Raw genomic sequence first — 18,872 nt, 5'->3', positions numbered from 1 at the left:
CCACCATTTTGCATTTCTATCAGCAATGTGAGAGAGTTCCAGTTGTTCCATGCCCTCACCAACACTTGATATTATCATTCTTTTTAATTTTAGCCATTCCACAGGTGTGCAGTGTTATCTCATTGTTTCAATTTACACTTCCTTAATAACTAATGATGGTGAAAATTTTGTTAATTTTTTTATGTTTATTTATTTTTGAGAGAGAAAGTCACAGAACACAAGTGGGGAAGGGGCAGAGAGAGAGGTAGACACAGTATCTGAAGCAGGCTCCAGGTTCTGAGCCATTAGCATAGACCCCAATGCAGGGCTCGAACCCACAAACTGGGAGATCATGACCTGAGCCAAAGTCAGACACTTAACTGACTGAGCCACCCAGGCTCCCCTGATGTTGAACATTTTTATGTGCTTATCTTCCATCCATATTTTCTGAATGAAAGTGTCTTTATAAACTTTTTGCTTCATTTAATTGGGTTATTTACCTTCTCATGACTGAGTTATAAGAAGATATTTTTTATGTTCTAGATGCAAGTATCAGATATGTGGTTTTCAAATATTATCTCCGAGTCTGTGGCTTCCTCTTCACTTTCTTGTTAGGTTTATTGGGGTGGTGGGGAGCAAAACTATTAGCAAAGAGATCAGCAGGAAAAGGGGAAATGAGCTTTGCATACACATGAGAGAGCAGAAACCAGCCTGTGCACACCAGAGCGGTCAGTGATCATGGGACTAAAATTGACAAATATGGTAAAGTCAGGAGAGGGAGAGAAACATAGAGTAGAGACAGCAAGCAATAGGGAGCCATGAAGTATTCTTGAGCATGGGGATGGCAAAATAAAAATAGAAATTTTACCTAGCACAAGAAGGACAGGAAGAAGAAACGACAAAAGGGGGGGATGCCAGCTAAAAAGCTGAATTGCAATATGGGGGTATAAAGCATGAGACTATGGACTGTGGTCTTGGCAAATGAGAAGCGAGAGAGTATAGTGAATAATGTGGTATTTTAAAGTAAGAAAAGAGAAAGCATTTTGACGAATTGAATATGAAGGGTAAAAATCAGGAAAAAACAATAATTGTAGAAAATAAATAGGGAGATAAGAGATCATTTAGTGTTACTCCTCATTTTACTGTGGAGAAACTCAGGCCCAAAGAGGAGAAGTGATTTTACCAAGGTCACATAGCAAGTTAGCAGCAGNAGGGCAAAAATCACTATCACCACTACATTAACCCGACCTCAGAACTCAGGGCTCTGAAGTTTCTAATCTGGAAACATCTCACTTCCAGAAACTTGCTGGACAAAAGCACTTGCTCTTATTTCTTCCTTCCCATCTCCCCTTGCTCCTAACCACCACCCCAACTTAAAGAAGTAAGTATTGCCTTTCAGGCTTCTCCCCCACCCTCCAGCTACACATTTTTTCCTTCTTTGACCTGACAGTCATACCACCAGCAGTGTTTTTGATGTAAATCTACACTGTCTTTGTTGGATGCAAAAATCAAATTAGAACTACAGCTACATCAATCTGCATGGACATATCTCCAATCATAATGTTGAAGAAGAGGGAAGAAAGAAGTTGCATGACGCTATCATTTTGTTTAAGTATCAAAATCTGCAGAAGAAATTCTTTGCAATGATTATGAGTACATGAACATGTAATAAAAGCACAAAACCAGTGAATTCATGGAAGTGATTAACTTCGGGGAGAGAGAGATGGAGGGAAATGAGACAGAGGAGAACTACCAGGAGACACTACTTGTATCTGCAACATTTTTTTTAAGTAAAAGAATGAAATAAAGATATTTGGAGGCTAGTATGGTATAATGTCAAAATGTGCTAAAGCTAGATGGTTGGTTTATTGTTCTGATTTTCTCTATTATGAGTAAGTTCAAAATGCCTTTCTAAAGTTCAAATATGAAGCATCATTTACTATTGTCAGCCTTCTCCCTCAATTCCCTATTATTATACTCATGATTCACATCTACCAAAAATGTTGAAAGTTAAGAACACCAATGATCAGTGTAGGAAAAATTTCTCTCTCGCACCCTCCGTTTAAGAGTGTAAGTCTGCCAGATTTCTTAAGGACTGTGTTGAAGATGAGGGGGCAGTGCTAGAAGCTTTTCGATTAATGAACTTTGACCTGACTTGCTCCGTGATCCTAAGGGAGCAACTATAATTTATTAAACAATAGCAAGAATATCCAAGGGCCCAGGAAGTCAGACATGACGGCAACTGACCAGAACCAGCACCTCTCACCATGTGCGATCGGGAGATTTATGTGAGTAAATGAGAGACATCACAGGGAACAGATGCTTCGGGCAGAGTCCATGTGTGAGAATACAGCTCACCTGGGATTGCCAGAGCCAACATTCATCACTGTGTGACACCCCAGCAAACTAGTGAGGCATCTGTCCAGGGCTCAGTGCTACCAAGAGCCTTCTCCTTTCCTGCCTCCCTTACCCCTGAGGACTGTTGGCCCTTGCTATTTACACCTCCTTAAACAGCTATAATGGCGGAAACAGCCAGAAACAAGGGCACAATAGAGCCAGGAATTAGGGACAAGGGTTGTGGGAATAGTCTTCACTTGTGAATGAGAAAATAGGCCATAGTTACTGAGGGATTATCAGAATCCAGCCTCTGCACTAAACCCATGAGATGAGTTCCTGATTTAATCCTCACCCAAAATTCCATGCGATAGATAGTACCATTAGATCCAGTTTACAGACAGGAAACTAAAGTTTGAAGAATATAAGAGACTTGCCCAAAGTCACAAAACTACAGAGTCGCTCCAGGATATGTGGCATTCTTTGTTCCATTTCTCTAGGATAAATGCGGGGGGAGGCTAAAAGGGGATGTTTATATCTACAGTCCTCAGACTTATAACACCCATATCCTCCTCCCTAGGGAAAGTCCCTGACAAGCACAGAAAATGGCATGAAGAGCCTCAATAAAGTAAACAGCAGGTTGAGTCTTGGTGAAAGAGTGCAAGCAGGATCCCAACCACTTATCGATGCTCCAAATCAGGTGAAACAATAAAATAATGGCCTGTAATGTCATAAGGATTCTGAGGATGCTTTCTTCAGTGTCAGTTGATTGGTTGGTTGGTTGGTTGGTTGGTTGGTTGGTTGGTTGGTTTCGAGCCACAGAACACTTGGACCTGAAATCTTGGGCTAAGAACAGGGTGTCAGACAGAGCTGAGCTGCTCCAGCTGAAGCTGAGGGTCAGAGAGCAGAGCAGAGCTCCCAAGGGCCCCTTTGCAGGCCAAGCCTACAACACCTCATCTCAGAGATGAGCAAACAAAGGCCTTGAGACAGAGCTTGACATGTTAGTGTCACAGAAATGTAATTAACATGTGCTTAATTTCTTGTGCCTAATTAACGGTGCACCAGGTCATTTTAGGTGTTTCCCATGTAGACTCAATCCCTACTACAGCTCTATGGGGAATGCATCATTATATCATAAATCTATAGATAAGGAAACTGAAATTGAGAGGTTAAATAAGTTGCTAAGGCAAGTCAAAGAACCAAGATCAACCCCAGACGCTATGGCCTCAAAGACCAGCCTCCCCAGTTGAAGGTAGGCTGAATCAGATCATCATCACCAGTTTACAGGCCGGGGATCCTTCATGTGCCCCCACACTCCATCTACTGTCTGCTCCCATGGGGTACAATGGACTTAGAAAAAGGGTCTGGACAGTTTATAAACCTTAGAAGTCTGGAGAAACAAAATATTTCCACAGCTAAAGATAATGTCTTTTGTGCTAAGGGCATCATGTGGGGATTTGTTTGCCTTGGCTAGGGGTCCTCCTGGGCTCCCTTTCAAGGACTCATGTGATACTTCTGGAAAACCTGGAATCCTAACAAGGGTTCGGAATGATTCCTCAGCATGGCACTCCCTTATCTCCCACGTGAGTCCTCCCTGACTCTGCCATCTTCACTCAGAGCTGCCACACATCCTGACAAACACCGTACTTGAGATGGCAGGGCCCCACCTTGGTCTTGCTCTGAAAAGAAGCAAGAAGCTGGCATTAGGTGACTTAGCCACCCTGATTGTCTGGGATTGTCCTGGTTTTAGCACTGACTGCATCCTGAGAACGCCCATAGACCCAGGCAAACTGGAATGGCCAGTCACCTAATGTCAAGTCTCAGATGACTTGACAATTTCTCAGNGTAAAAAAAAAAAAAAAAAAAAAAAAAATCAGGGGCGCCCAGGTGACTTGGTCGGTTAAGCATATGATTCTTGATTTCTGTTCAGACCATGAATTCGAGTTTGTGAATTCAAGCCCTACATCGGCCTCTGCCATGACAATGAGGTGCCTGCTTTTCCAAGCAAGAATTCCTCTCGCTCTCTCTCTGCCCCTCTCCCAGGTCTCTCTCTCTCTCAAAGTAAATAAATAAACTTTAAAAAAATCACACCATGATAGGTAGGAGGCAGGAAATTGCCTGTTTTTCTCAAGTAACAGCAACCCTGAAGAAAATAGGGTTGTGTGACCGAGGCCAGACTTATGACCACGCATGGGCCCCCGAGGCTCACTGCCTGAGGTTTCTTCCTGACCCAGGGAATCCTGGGAAGAAAGGACGGAAGGGGTTGGTCACACCCTGCAAGCAGCAGCCAGGAGCAACACTGGCTCCCCACAGAGTGAGCTCAAAGCCTCTCTCTCCAGGAATAGTAGAAGCTCCCCGGGGTCAACCCCCTTCTCACAAAGCCAGAACGACAAATACGGAATGAGGGACGGGAGCAGAGTGAGCCGGAAAGCACAGCCCATGTCCCCATCTTTGGAAGAGCAGCTTCCTCAACCCGGCGGATCCCTGCGTCTTCACTACACCAACCGCCTCAGCCAAGCCACAGGCCAGCTCCACCCCCCCGCCCCCCAGGAGACTCACCTGGGCCCCAGGACAGACTCGGCTCCCCGGGAATGCAGAAGCAGCCACCCATGTGTGCATCATCCTCCCCAGGCCAAGGCCTCTGGGAACACCAGGCAGAGGAGCTGGGAGGGGACGGCCTCCCAACGGTGTCCCTCCTCCCGCCCCCTCCCTGGCACACGAAGGACCAAACCCAGCCTCAATGCGGGAGCTGTGGGCGCAGCATCTCACCCCAGCCCTGGGTGGCATCAGTGAGCCAACCCCGGCACGGGCGCGTGTGCAGAGCCCCAGCCCCTGCTCCTGAAGTTTGGGTCAGGAGGAATCTGGGAAATCCGCCCAACAGAGCCCAGCGTCTTACACAGGAGAGGCCAGAGGACCAGGTACGGCAAGGTTTCAGGGATGCACACAAACCTGGTCACACCAGACCAGCCTCCTTTCTACTGCGGACAAAGCAGAGCTTTGCAGTTGATATAATACAGAAAAATTTTCCAGGACATCTTCCCAAGGAGGCAGAAAAAGATATGGTTGAATGTCAACAAGATCAGACAGAGGCACGACTGACCTAACAACCAAGCCCAAGGATCACTGATTACTTATTATTTTCTTAATGCCTCGAACAAAGTTCAGTGGGGAGTGAGCATAAGAGGGAGGAGGTGCGGCCGAGAGGAGGCAGAGTCCTAGCCTCTGGCGCACAGGCTACGGGCAGGCTGAACCGGATGTCAGTCCCACAAGCATGTCAAGGAGGGATGTGGCCTGGCCCTGTTTATATTCTGGGAGGGGCACTGCAGTGACAGTGAGCAGGCTAGCCCAGGGGTCAGCCTCACCGATGTGGTCACGGGTCTCTACCACACACAACAGCTGAGACCCAGGTGGCAGGGTCGGGCTTCGGTTTCAATGCTGACTCACCCTGATTCACAGTCAGTGGCTGTTTGCCGCGGGCCAGCCACTCACCATACATTACTTCATTTAAATCCCGTAACAGCCCGCAATGTAAGCCCTACGGCTCTATTCTGTACCTTCAGAAACTCATAAAGAGGGGTGGGTAACTTGTCCACAGCCTCATCATCTATGAATGTCAAGTTCAGGACCAGAGCCAGATCGAATTGATTCCACAGCTAAAGAGCTTCATTTTTCCAGTATACGAGCTCCTTCCACGACTAGAGTGAAAAAATAATTAGATGATCTGACAGTGAACCCTCAGAGCTCGCTGACTACTATAAAAGGGTAAGAGAAGAGGGCTGGCGTGGGGGCAGGGAGGTCAGAGGGACAGGGTCTCTCTGATCACAGTGCTACCATAGGGTACAGTTTCTCTGTGCCATCTGTCTAAAGTGTGCATTTCCCATAATGTCCCATGCCTTTGCCTTCATCAAAGCAGAGTTTTGGGGATTCAGCAGTGTTTTACTGTTTAGCAGCATTTTCTTGGGCCTAATAGAAAAGAGCAAGAGTTTCTTTAGAAAGTTGTCACTTAAACTTTGGGAGGTACATGAGAATCAGACAGTGAAGGGAAACCATGGTTGAACTTGAACATGAAGACAAACGCTCTGACTTATCATTTATTTTTCTAATTGTTTTAACCTTTATTCATTTTTGAGAGACAGAGCATGAGTGAGGGAGGGGCAGAGAGAGAAGGAGACACAGAATCCGAAGCAAGCTCCAGGCTCTGAGCTGTCTGCACAGGGCCCGATGCAGGCCTCGAACTCATGAGCCATGAGATCATGACCTGAGCTGAAGTCGGACGCTTAACCGACTGAGCCACCCAGGCGCCCCCAGACTTGCCATTTCTCCTTGACTCGCCTACATGCCATTCTTACACAGGTGCAGCAGTGATTGAAAATTATAAACGACCAAGACCAACCAAAGGAAGCCCGTCTGTCCCAGATGACACCCTGTGGCTGTTAGCAGAGATGCAAGTTTTGGCACATCCATTCTGGAAAAAGTCATCGCTTCTTTTGAGATGCAAGACACTAGTGCTATTCTGCATATTGGTAACTCCAATGAATTAACCTGAACGAAGGGCTTTCTGGACAGAGAAAGCAGCATGTGCAAAGGCCCTGAGGCTGGGGCATGGGTGGCAAGTGAAAGAAAAAGTAGGTGTGCTTGGAGTCCATGAGGCAGGGCATAGAGATGAGGTTAGAGAAAACAGCCGGAGGCCAAACTGCATAGGACCTTGAAGGCCATGGAAAGACTTAAGCTTCTCCTGTGAGGGAGGTGGGAGACAATAGAGGATACTAAGTCAAGGAGTCTCATGATGGACTTATGCTTTTAAAGGCTCACCCTGGCTGCTCCTTGAGAAACAGGCTAGAGCTGGAATTCCAGGTACACAGCAATTGTAACATCCAAGATAGAGAAAACAATGGCTTGAGCCAGAGTGACAGCAGTGGAGATGGTAAGAGGAGCTTAGGTATTAGACATGTATTTCTGAATGATGAGTATATTCACCGAGGGTCCCCAGAGAAGCAGAATCAATAAGGTATAAATATATCTGTGGTGCAAGAAAGGGCACTGCCCATTGAAGAGGCCCCTGTGAGGCTCTAGGCAATGAGGGATAGGGTGCCATGTTCTTCTAGTGTGGGGCCAGATGTTCTGATTTGTCATGGAAACCGGACATCAAGATGTTCATGTGAAGTTCCCAAACTTTTTAATGGTCACAAACTAGGCTCGCTGCAGCAGCCCATATACTAAAATTGGAAGGCTACAGACATCAGCATGGCCCTTGTGCAAGGATGACACGCCAAATTGTGTGTTTTGAGTCTTGCACAGGATGGGTGAATCATTACGTTGTTCACTGGAAACAAACATAATGCTGGAAGTTTTTAAAAATTAATGTTCACAGCCCAAGTCAGAAAATCTTCCAAAGCACTGTATAGGCCGGTACTTCAGAGCAGACGAACATGGCCACAAGCCAAGTGCATCCAGAAATGCTGGGATTTGCCAGCAAACCTCTGGAAGCAAGGAGCAATTCTTTCTGCAGGTTTCAGAGGGGCAGAGGCATGCAGGCCCCTCGATTTGAGACTTCCAGCCCCGTGAACAGTGAGAGAACATATTTATGTAGCTTTAAGCCACCAGTTTGGGCAGTTTGTTAGGACAGCCTCCACTCCGATGTGCTGTGCCTCTTAGAGGTCAGTTTGGGCATTAGATTTGTGGTCAGAAGACCGGCGTTCAAATCCTGGCTCTGCCACGTTCAAGTCATATATTGTTTGGCATAGTCCCTCCTTTGTAAGTAACAATGATAGTCATAGTTACATAGAGATCACCAGAAAGTTCTCTCACAGAACGGTTGTGAGGGCTTTAAAAGGTGTTTATAGGTGTTGGTTGTTTACTTGTGCAAATGTTGCACGTGCATGTATGTGTGCGTGTGATAACTGTTACACTAGTGTTAAGCATGTTTTCCACGTATCCAGACTCTGAGGAAGAAGGGGCATCGCTGGTGAGTAGAGTGTGTCTATTAGCCAGGATAGAGACAAAATCTCAGTTCCAGTCAGAAAGTCCACAAGGAGGGGCTCCTGGGTGGCTGTCGGTGAAGCGTCCAACTTTGGTTCAGGTCATGATCTCACGGTCTGTGGGTTCAAGCCCCACATCGGGCTCTGTGCTGACAGCTCTGAGTCTGGAGCCTGTTTCAGATTCTGTGTCTCTCTCTCTCTCTCTGCCCCTCCCCCATTCACGCTCTGTTTCTCTCTATCTCAATAATAAATAAACATAAAAAATTTTTTTAAAAAGTCTACAAGGACATGCATCCAAGTAAAACCAGCTCTTGCTGTCTTCAGATCATCAGGAAGATTCCTTTCATTGCCTCAGACAAAGGCACCTAGCTCAGTGACCCTAGCTGTATTTCTCTCCTTACTCCTCGACTCACCAACATTTTTGATAGAGACGAATTTTGCAAGTGGTTTACTTAAGAAAGAAAAATGAAATCCCATGGTTAACCACTTTCATCATTAGTATATTTAGCTTTTGTGATCTAGGGAATCTGTTGCAAGTGAAAGGAGGGGTGCCTGGGCGACTCAGTTGGTTAAGCATCCAACTCTTGATTTTGACTTAGGGCATGATTTCACAGACATGAGATCAAGCTCCGAGTCAGGCTCCAAGCTGAGCATGGAGCCTGCTTGAGATTCTCGCTCCTTCTCTCTCTGCCCCTCCCCTGCTTGTGCTTGAGCACAGGCACATGTATACATGTGCGCGCTCTCTCTCAAGAAAAAAATTTAAATTAAAAAAAATGCGTCTCTCTTTTCTAGGTGTTTTATTTTGTTTTTTTGATTTTTGTTTTACAGAGAGAGCATGCATGCATGAGCAGAGGAGAGGCAGAGAGAGAGAGAATCCCAAGCAGGCTCCATGCTGTCTGCGTAGAGCCCAATGCAGGGCTTGATCCCACAAATGGTGAGATCATGACCTGAGCTGAAATCAAGAGCCAGACTCTTAACGGACTGAGCCACCCAGGTGCCCCATCTAGGTGTTTTCATTGATAAATTTCACTGGGCAACCTTGGAAAAGTCAGCCATTCCCCCTTCGGTGCTTTCCTTGCATTCCTTATATAATGTTGCTTGGCGTCCCCACCTATTTGGGTCTTGTTCTGGTGATGACTTTGTTCAAGTTCCTCTGGAAGTGGCGTCCCCAGATCTCCATCCAGCTGTCCAGGATAGCTGCATGTACTGTACACAGCTCTGAGGCACTGCCCCCTCCTTTGTTTCATGAATTGTACTTCTGTTAATGGATGCCAAGCTTACATCAGCCAAAAGGAGTCATAAGGTAGCTCACATTCCATCCACTTGAAAAGATTTATCACAATTCAGATGCCTCGATCTTACCCAGCCCCAGTGAATCAGAATCTCTGGTTCAACCCATTCCAGGTGATTCTGATGTCCCTTCAGATTTCAGCAAATAATCCTTAAGGGGTTTCTTTTGCAAGGATGAGGGACAGGCCCAGGTGTAGACTTCAGGAATCTAAATGTCCACTCAGGTCTCCTCTTCATCTCTGATATAAGCAAAAATTAATTAAAAGCCTTAACCACAAGGGGGCAGCACATGCAGGAAGTCTAGCTCTTTCAATGAAAAGACTGTGAGAGGGTCCCTTTTGCAGGCAAACTTCAGCACCCCTAAATAACAACAAAAAAAATGACTTACAGTTGTTCAAGTGTTCCCTATTGATTAAGTCCATCTCACTATATCCTCACACTTATATCCACAACATAGGAGTTGGACGCACCATTTTATAAGCAATGAAAGGGTTTTATGAGCAAAGTCAGGTGGCTTCTCCAAGGTCTGCGGCTAGTAACTGATAGAGATGGCTTTTCTCAAACTTTCCAGCAGTAGCACATACTGGAGGCCTCACCACTTAAGACAGCCAGGAGGATATAAACCAGACACATGTACACAGCATCCCAACCCCCACCCTCCCCCTCAAGCAACATTATTCTAAGTAATAATGATCAGAATTCTCACAACCTCCACAGAACCACATATGTATAGCGGTTAAGCAAACAAGCAAAACAAACGTATCATACATGCACTTCACTTAAAAGCTTCCAACAATACGTGAACATCCAGGGAAAGCCGGAAAGAAAACCCATTTACATACAATGGGCGAGTGCTTCTCAAACTGTAATGTGGATATTAATTATCTGGCATCTAGGCAGAATAACACCCCCCCCCAAGATGTCCTAATCCCCAGACCCTGTGAATATGTGACCTTCGATGGCTAGAGAGACTTGGTTGATAGGCTTAAGTTAAGGAATTTGAGAAAGCGACACTGTTTGGATTGTCCAGATGGAATCACAAGGGAAATAGGAAGGTCAGAGTCAGAAGAAGATGTGACAAGAAAACCAGAAGCCAGAAGTCAGAATCAGAGAAAGCAATTTAAAGACCCTGCTGGCTTGCTGGTTTCAGATGGAAGATGGGGCCATGAGACGAGGCATGTGGGAAGCCTCCTAAAGCTCGAAAAGGCAAGGAATGGATTCTCCCCTAGAACTTCCAAGAGGAACACAGCCCTGATTTTAGCACGGTGAGACCCACTTCGGACTTCAGACCCCCAGAACGACGAGACGAGAAAGCTGTGTCATTTGAAGCCACTAAGTCCATCATTTGTTTCAGCAGCCGGAGGAAATGAAAACACCTGGGAACGGGTAAGATGCGGGTCCTAACCCTAGGTCTACGAAGGGATGAGAAGCCTGAGGGTGGTGCCTGCATGCTGCTCCTTGGACCACGCTTGGAGAATCGAGGCCATCGACGCTCCCCTGCAGCCGTCCCTTCCGTGTCTGGAGGCTTCAGTTAGCACAGGATGGGAGCATGACCCGCGGACCCCTGCGCCCCTCACCTCTGACCACCCACGTGTCTGTCTACCTCTTCCTTTTACTCCTATTTCTGCCCCCTGTTTATTTACTTCCGGGATTACAGTCCGAAATCGGAGTGTTTATTAATCATCTCCCCACTCGTGTTTCTGCTGCCCCCTTCCCACGGTGCCGCATGGTGCCTGGCATGGACTAACCACTCTTAAGGGAAGGAGTGAATGAATCAATGAACTACCAAACCAGGGAGGCTCTTAGCTGCTTTTCAAAGTGCTGCCTGACCAACTCTCTCACAACTTGCATTTGTACAAACTGCATAATCCAAACGTTTACATTGAACCCGGGAGCTTGATTTTCTCAGACTGGGCTCTATGGTCCAAGCAGATGGAACCAATCTGAATATTGATTTTTTTTTTCCTCCCCGAATTTGGAAAGCCTGCTGCAGCAGGTCAGTTCCCACGAGGCGGACTCTGAGAAGATGTGCAGGCGGGAAGCATATGACGTGCTCGCAGGATCCACGTGGGTGGGGGTGTAGCAAACAGAACTGGCCAGAGGACGGAGTGGCCTGCAGTGCACACTCAACAGGGTCCTAGCTGGTTCCTGGAGGGAGCTGAGGCATAGGCAGGCCTTCCAGAGTCTTCCTGGGACAAGGGCGCCTGATAATGACCAGTCACTGGACCGGCTATGTCCTCGTAATGGCCAGTCATGGAGGGCGGGCTGCCCCGGGGTTGGGTGCAGGGGGAAGTAGGAACTGGAGATGGCGCTCTTCCATTCTAGGCAAGCGCCAGAGAGGGACTCCGCTGAAAGCTGTCAACCACCACAAGAGCTTCCAGCCACCAGGGGAAGCAGTGGGCTAGTCATGATAGGTGGGCGTCCAGGCGGACTCCACATGTTCACCACGCATGCCTTCTGTTTCCTCAGGCACTGGGAGGAAAGAAGCTATTAAATCAAGCTAAGCCTAGAATAGAGCTCTGTGTCACACCAATAGGACTAGAGAGGAAAAGACTAAAGATGCAGAAGGAAGAAGAATTGGCTGATGTAGAAGAGCCCTGAAGAGGGGCGCCTGGGGGGCTCTGTTAGTTAAGCAACCGACTTTGGCTCAGGTCATGATCTCACGGTTCATGGATTTGAGTCTCGCATCGGGCTCTGTGCTGACAGCTCAGAGCCTGGAGCCTGCTTCAGATTCTGTGTCTCCCTCTCTCTCTGATCCTCCCCTGCTCATGTTCAGTCTCTGTGCGTCTCTCTCTTTCAAAAACAAATAAACAAATTTAAAAAATGTAACGCATGGAAATGAGACTTGGTGAGGACAGCCCTGGCAGCAGCCTATGAAAGTGCAGCAACAGCGGTAGGTAAAGCAGGCTCTGAAAGGGTTCCTTTCCCCTTGCTAAAGGCAGCACAAGTGAGTCCCAGTGGCCGCGTGGATTTCTAACATTTTCCGGTCTCTAGGTGAGAGCTGTTAGTCTCACTTCCTGGAATCGAAACAAAGTTCAAAACAAACCTCTAAACAAAGTGATCGTCTGCTTCCCCAGATCTCGATTCCATTCCCTGAGAGGAATGAGCCAAGATACTTCTTTGACGACTTTCCCAGCAGAGCCCCCTGGCTCCCTCCTGCACCTTTCTGGTGGCCACCAATTGTTGTGAACATCCCCATGGGTGTAGATTTTTAGTTCTATTAACCCCTTCCTTCGTGTCTTCATAATTGTGCAGGGAGAAGACTGTTTTCCCAATGGAATTTATTTGAGAGTTTCAGATGGTCTAGGGTTCGACGGTCTCTCCTAAAAGCCAAGGCCATTGGCACCCAGCTGGGCAAGGTGAAAAGGATTCCAGACACATTCAAGCCTGATGCTGCCTCTGCTCAGCCTCACAGGGGATGGTTCAAGGGCAGGACTCATCAGCTATCAAGTGGGAATGTAACTCCTGCCTTAAGGCTTCACAAAGTGGTTGTGAAGAGAAAATTAGAAAGATCCTTGAAAGTACTTTGTTAATTGTGAAGTGCTGGGAAGCACTTAAACAGAGTCCACACAACTGGGGAGGGAATTGATCTCAGCCTGGAATAAAGGGAAAGAATTCAGAACCATGCCGCCTTCAAGTATGAAATCACGCTGCTTTGAAAGCTCTTTGGTTCAGATCCTCACAAGACTGTGAAATGAAGAGGCAGGGTTAAGTTCTTACTGCATTTGCAAGAGAAGGGGGGGAGATTGAGAAGGGGAGCCTGAAACCTGCCCACCTTCGCCCGGTCTTTACGGTCTTTACGGTCTTTACGTATTTCTCCGCAGGGAGATGGAAACAGGGACATGGGCCGGCCTCATTTAGCATCATTGTAATCGGCCCAGAGGAAGGACCCCACCCTGAAATCCCCATGGCAACAGAGCTCACCCCACATTCCCAGGCGGGGTAAATGCTGACAGGAACAAACTGTGGGAAGGTCTGGCAGGCCTGCATGAGGAGAAAGATGTTGGGCTTGCCGTATGGGTGGATTCAGGTGAGTGATGAGAATGGTAGTTAACATACATGGACAGCTGCCTATGGATGCACCACGCCAGTATTTTAATGGATTTACTCATCTGATACACACAACCACCCAGAGGGGTAGGTACCGTCTTTATCTCTATCTAAAGATGAAGAATTTGAAGGGCTGGGAGGCTGAGTAAATTTCCAAAGGTCACAGTGCTGGCTAGTGGTCGCATTGGGACTCAGATCCCAGCAGGCTGAGCCCAGAGCCAGGCTGCTGACTGAGGCACCGCTGAGTTTGCCTGATTCTTGCATTTGGCAAAGAATAATGCAGTCTACATTTACAGAGCCCCAGAGTGGAAGAAATCCTGAACATAAGTTGAGGATTTTATTCCAAAGTTTACTGATTAAGCACAGGCTATGAGCAGGCTCTCATGGAGGCTGGGATGGAAAGAGTAGCACAGTGGTCAAGTCAATGGACGGGATATTCTTACACTGAGCTAACTTCCTTCAGAGGAGAGAGATAACAAGCAACAGATTAACTAGCAATGGAAATAGAAGCAGGGAGGGGTTGGTGAAGCGACGGAAAATGCAGGCACATAAGATAATAGGCTTGCACTTGTNACACTGATGGGTTTATTTTCCTACCGTTGTGTAGCCCATAGACCTCAGCACCGAGGACGGGAAAACAAGTGTTCAAGCACCCCCTTGTTGGTCCGGGGACACAAAGGACCCTTCCATCCATGCATCACACCCCAAGACCCAGGAAGAAACCCAGGCACGGCTCAGCCTGGACATACACGGGCAGCAAGCAGCCATGTCCCCAGATCCGCCCTCCCCCCATGAGCCTGCACCGTGGAGGTCAAAGTCCCCTATTTCATTTTGTTCCTCTTGAAATTCAAGACTGTAGAAGAGGACCCGGATTCATGGACCAGTGGCCGGGGCTCAGGCAGGGGCCTTTGGCTCCTGATCCTGACCAAAAGATGGATCCTGAGGACTGCCGCTGCTCCCTGAGCCCGGGCAGGGCACAGTGCCCTGCAGAGCCCAGGGCCCTGGGTGCTGCTCTGCCCTGCCTTTCTGTGATCCACACCCTGTTGGGCTCTCCAGCCTTGGGTGTAGGCGGGGCTGTACTAGAGCTGGGGCCACCAGCCCTGCTTCTACCAGGCATTTGGGTCCGAGGCAGCTGCCGGACGGGGTACCCGTGTCCCCCCGGCCTCCCTACTACCCTCTGCTCCTTCCTGCTCTTATTGGCACCTGCTAGTCCACTTGCTTTCAAACCCAGAGTCTACAGCCCAGACTGAGAGGAGACTGGCAGAGGGAGAGAGAGCACCAGAGGATACAGAACTGGAGTGCCTTTTCACCCCCCGGGCGATAAGTGAGGTTGGAATATTTAAAAGCAAATGGGGGAGGAGGGCGCCTGGGTGGCTCAGTCGGTTGGGCATCAGACTTCTTCGGCTCAGGTCATGATCTCACAGCTCATGGGTTCAGCCCCATGTCAGGCTCTGTGCTGACAGCTCGGAGCCTGGAGCCTGCTTCTGATTCAGTGCCTCCCTCTTTCTGACCCTCCCCTGCTCACGCTGTCTCTCTCTCTCTCTCTCTCTCAGGGAAAAAAAAAAAATTTTAAATAAAAAAAATAAATAAAAGCAAATGGGGGGGGGGAAGAAATGAAAAGTGTTTAAGTTAGAAAGGAAGAATTAATACTACCCCTACTCTAAGGTGATATGATCTTATATGTAGAAAATCATAAGGAATCCAATTTTTTAATGTTTTATTTATTACTGAGACAGAGAGAAACAGAGCATGAGCAGAGGAGGGTCAGAGAGAGGGAGAGACACAGAATCTGAAGCAGGCCCCAGGCTCTGAGCAGGCAGCACAGAGCCATACGCGAGGCTTAAACTCATGAACCACGAGATCGTGACCTGAGCCAAAGTTGGCCACTTAGCCGACTGAGCCACCCAGGCGCCCCGGAATCCAATTTTTAAAAACCATTAGAATAGAGGAGTAGCAATGTTGCAGGATATAAGAATGATATACGAAAATCCTTTTTTCCTCTGCATTAGCAATGAACAATCCAAAATTGAAATTAAGAAAGCAATTCAATTTACAATAGCATCAAAAGTCATAAAATGCTTAGAACTATGTTTTACAAAAGAAATGCAAGACTTGTACTCTGAGAACTGCAAAACACCCTTGAAATGAATTAGAGATCTCCGTCAAGGAAAACATCTCATGTTCATGGATTTGGAAGACTTAGTATCATTAAGATGGCAAGACCCCCCCAAATTAATCTAGAGATTCCATGTAATCTCCATCAAAATCCCAGCAACTTCTTTTCTACACACTGACAAGCTGACATTAACATTCCTCTGGAAGCTTAGAACCCAGCATAGCCAGTCTCGAAAACAAAGAGAAAAGTTGTCAACTTTACACTTCACAATTTCAAAACTTACTGTAAAAGAATGGTGATCAAGACAGTGCAGTACTGATATAAGGACAGATCATTGTAATAGAGTTGAGAGTCCAGAAAGAAATCCATGTCGGTTGATCTTCCACAAGGGTACCAAATCAATGGAGGAAAAAAATACTCTTTCAACAAATGGTGCTAGGAGAACTTCATGGCCACCAGCAAAAGAATGAAGTTGGATCCCTACCTCACACTATTCCATCAATCAACTCACAGTAATGGGAACATGGTATTGCCTTTAACTAATGAGGCTCTGATTCATTTTGATGATGAGGGAGTTATAGACCTTCTGAAGAAAGTGTCCGATTTTGGCCCTCGAAGCGACGGGGAGAAAGAGCCCACGCTTTCCCTGCCGCCCTGTCTTGGGCATAATGTATATAATCTCCCTCAACTGGCTCTGGCCATCCTCTCTCATGTATTAGAACGCCAAAGATCCTGCTGAGCTCCAGGTGAAGTTAAGGTAAAAGAACCAGGGTCACCAACCTTAACGACTGAGCAAAAGTCCTCACAGCCTTCTTTTACTGAGCGACCCCTCAGCCACATTATATCCTCAAGCCTCAGTAGAATGAAGAGGCTGGGTGGAGGCTGGCTTATTATCCTCCCTTCTTCCAATAAATATAAGATGATGTGCTCTACATAGCCCTGGATTTTTTTATACCGACTGTCCCAATCAACTGTTTCCTAGGCCATCAACTCAATTACAACCATAGCTCCGAATCCACGAACAGGACTAGCACAACACTATTCACAGCTAAAACGACCCTCTGGATCTTGAGGAGCTGGGGCCTTCAGAAGATACTAGGACCATCCAATCAGCTGGTAGGCAGATGCTATAGCAATATGAGTAACCTACAGAGAAAAGAACCCACTCCAATTTTCTGTCACTTCCCTAAAACTAGAGAACATCTCACCCTGACACTGAACGTGGTTGAGTTTCTGCATCTGCCTTAAGGCCCAAGGAGGGTGGGGAGGAGAGAGAAGTCAGCGCAAGGCCTCAGACCTGCCACTTTGGCACTTCCCACTAGGACATGGTAGGAGGCCATCAACCCTCATTCTTCAAGGCTGAACCCTGGCTCGTAATCTCATTGATTCATAATCCAATCACGCTCCCAAGTGAGTAGAGCTGTCGGCAGCTGGAAGCTCATCAGGGCAGAACTGGGCTGAACAACAGATGAGTAGGTTGAGTGGAGAATAAAAACGCCCTTCCCAATAGCTCTTTCCCTTAGGAGATGAAGCAAAGCCCTTTCCTTAACCCTATCCTTTTCGAGACTACAGGGTCCTCACTTTCATAGGAAACGTAGAAGGCGTTTCATGTAAAGGTGAAGGGGGATTCATTAGATACAATTTCTTTATAGTTAGGCAATTTCAGCAAAAAATCTTGGGGCAGGCGACACAACATTGACAAATCATGAAGCAAGCCCGACTCTGGTCTGAAGGAAGCTTGTACAACTGTTACAACAAGCTCATTGTGAATCATTAAGAAAAGCTAAGAATTGCTATGGGATGGGAAGTGGGGCTGGAGGAATGTCAGGGGGCTGGAGGAAAATAATCATAAACAATAGAGACCTTTATGCCCACCCCGCCAGGCATAAGCCAAGCTTGGCTAAAACTAACTCTGCTAGCCAAACTTGGGCTCAGAGTTTTCCTGCTGGTAGAATTCACATAGAAGTAAAGAATTTTCAAACTAGAAGTTCTTTTAGCAAATACACAGTCTAGAGTTTATCTGTATAGTTTTTAGAGCCTCCTCTAGATTTTAAAAGGACTTTTTTTGTTTTTAGTTCAGAATCATTGGTTTAAAAAGAAATGGAACTTGGGAGCTCCATAATGAACAACAAAGAAAATCTTTATGAATCTCACGTATCCTCACAATAATCTGGTGAGGCGGCACTTTTTACAGATGTTATCGTTCCCTTTTTACAGATGAAGAAACCGAGGTGCACCTGGCTGAAGTACAGGGTCACACAGTGGGGCTGTTGTAGATAGAGCAGGACCCAAGAAAAGCTTCCCTATTTAAAGCAAGGTAGAGGGCAGGGCTCTGAGTGAGGAAGGTGTCAGTATTCCCACAAATTACCCTTCCCCACAGCGCACATGACCCTGTTTGAAAACCTCTGATAAGAAAATCAGGGAGTAGAGGTAAAAAATGGTGGTGGCTGGGTCCCGGGTTTCTGGGCTGCTAGGTCAGTCCGGGGCACAGCAGAGGAAATCCACGTTGAGTGGCGCCCACAACGCAGTGGGCTCAGCTCCCATGTGGAAAGCCGTCACCTACTTCGTGGGGCTCCTGCACCAGGGAGCGAGGATGCTGAACGTCCCCCTGAAGCCATGTCACGGACAGTATGACCCAAGTGTGTCACCTAACCCATCTCCACATCAGGTCCAAGCCCTTCCCCTGGGGAGATGGCAATCATATTCTATTCCGTAACTCTGAGGTGGATTCACCTCTCAGCAGCTGCGAAGATGAACAAAGAGAACCCAGGCCACTACCCAGTGGAGGCCGCGGCCCTGGTTGGACCATGACTCTGCACAGGGACCAGAAAAATATTTGAGGCCGTAAGCTCACCATCCTTACTTGTATCAAATGGTGACCAGTAGTCTGATCTTCCTCCATCCCTTTGCTTATGGCAAGAGATGGCTTAAATAAAGAACCCAGATTGGTCCATGGGGATAAAAGAAAGAAAGAAAACCCGAATAAGATAAACTGAATCACTAAAGGTTAATGTAGGATACAAATATGACAAAGATAAATATTTTAATACTTGTTTACTTTTAAGGAAAGAAAGGGAAATCCCTAGGATCCAGAGACAAGCACAGAAATTAAAGCCCTATGAATA

General features: G+C 46.9%; 1 protein-coding gene and 1 pseudogene across 1 annotated transcript in view; one reads left to right on the top strand and one right to left on the bottom strand.

Annotated features, from left to right (window-relative positions):
- SH3TC2 (SH3 domain and tetratricopeptide repeats 2) overlaps positions 1 to 4,924 on the bottom strand; it is a 48,354-nt gene extending 43,430 nt beyond the window's left edge. Inside the window, exon 1 of the mRNA XM_077769039.1 lies at positions 4,873 to 4,924. Coding sequence (XP_077625165.1) covers positions 4,873 to 4,924 — 52 coding nt within the window. The remainder of the gene's footprint in view (positions 1 to 4,872) is intronic.
- Positions 4,925 to 7,505: 2,581 nt separating this feature from the next.
- On the top strand, positions 7,506 to 7,605 carry LOC144235514 (U6 spliceosomal RNA; annotated as a pseudogene).
- Positions 7,606 to 18,872: the final 11,267 nt, after the last annotated feature.

Source organism: Crocuta crocuta, unplaced genomic scaffold (assembly GCF_008692635.1).
Source record: "Crocuta crocuta isolate KB4526 unplaced genomic scaffold, BGI_CrCroc_1.0 scaffold340, whole genome shotgun sequence".
NCBI lineage: Eukaryota > Metazoa > Chordata > Mammalia > Carnivora > Hyaenidae > Crocuta > Crocuta crocuta.
This window is presented reverse-complemented; position numbering and strand designations above follow the sequence as displayed.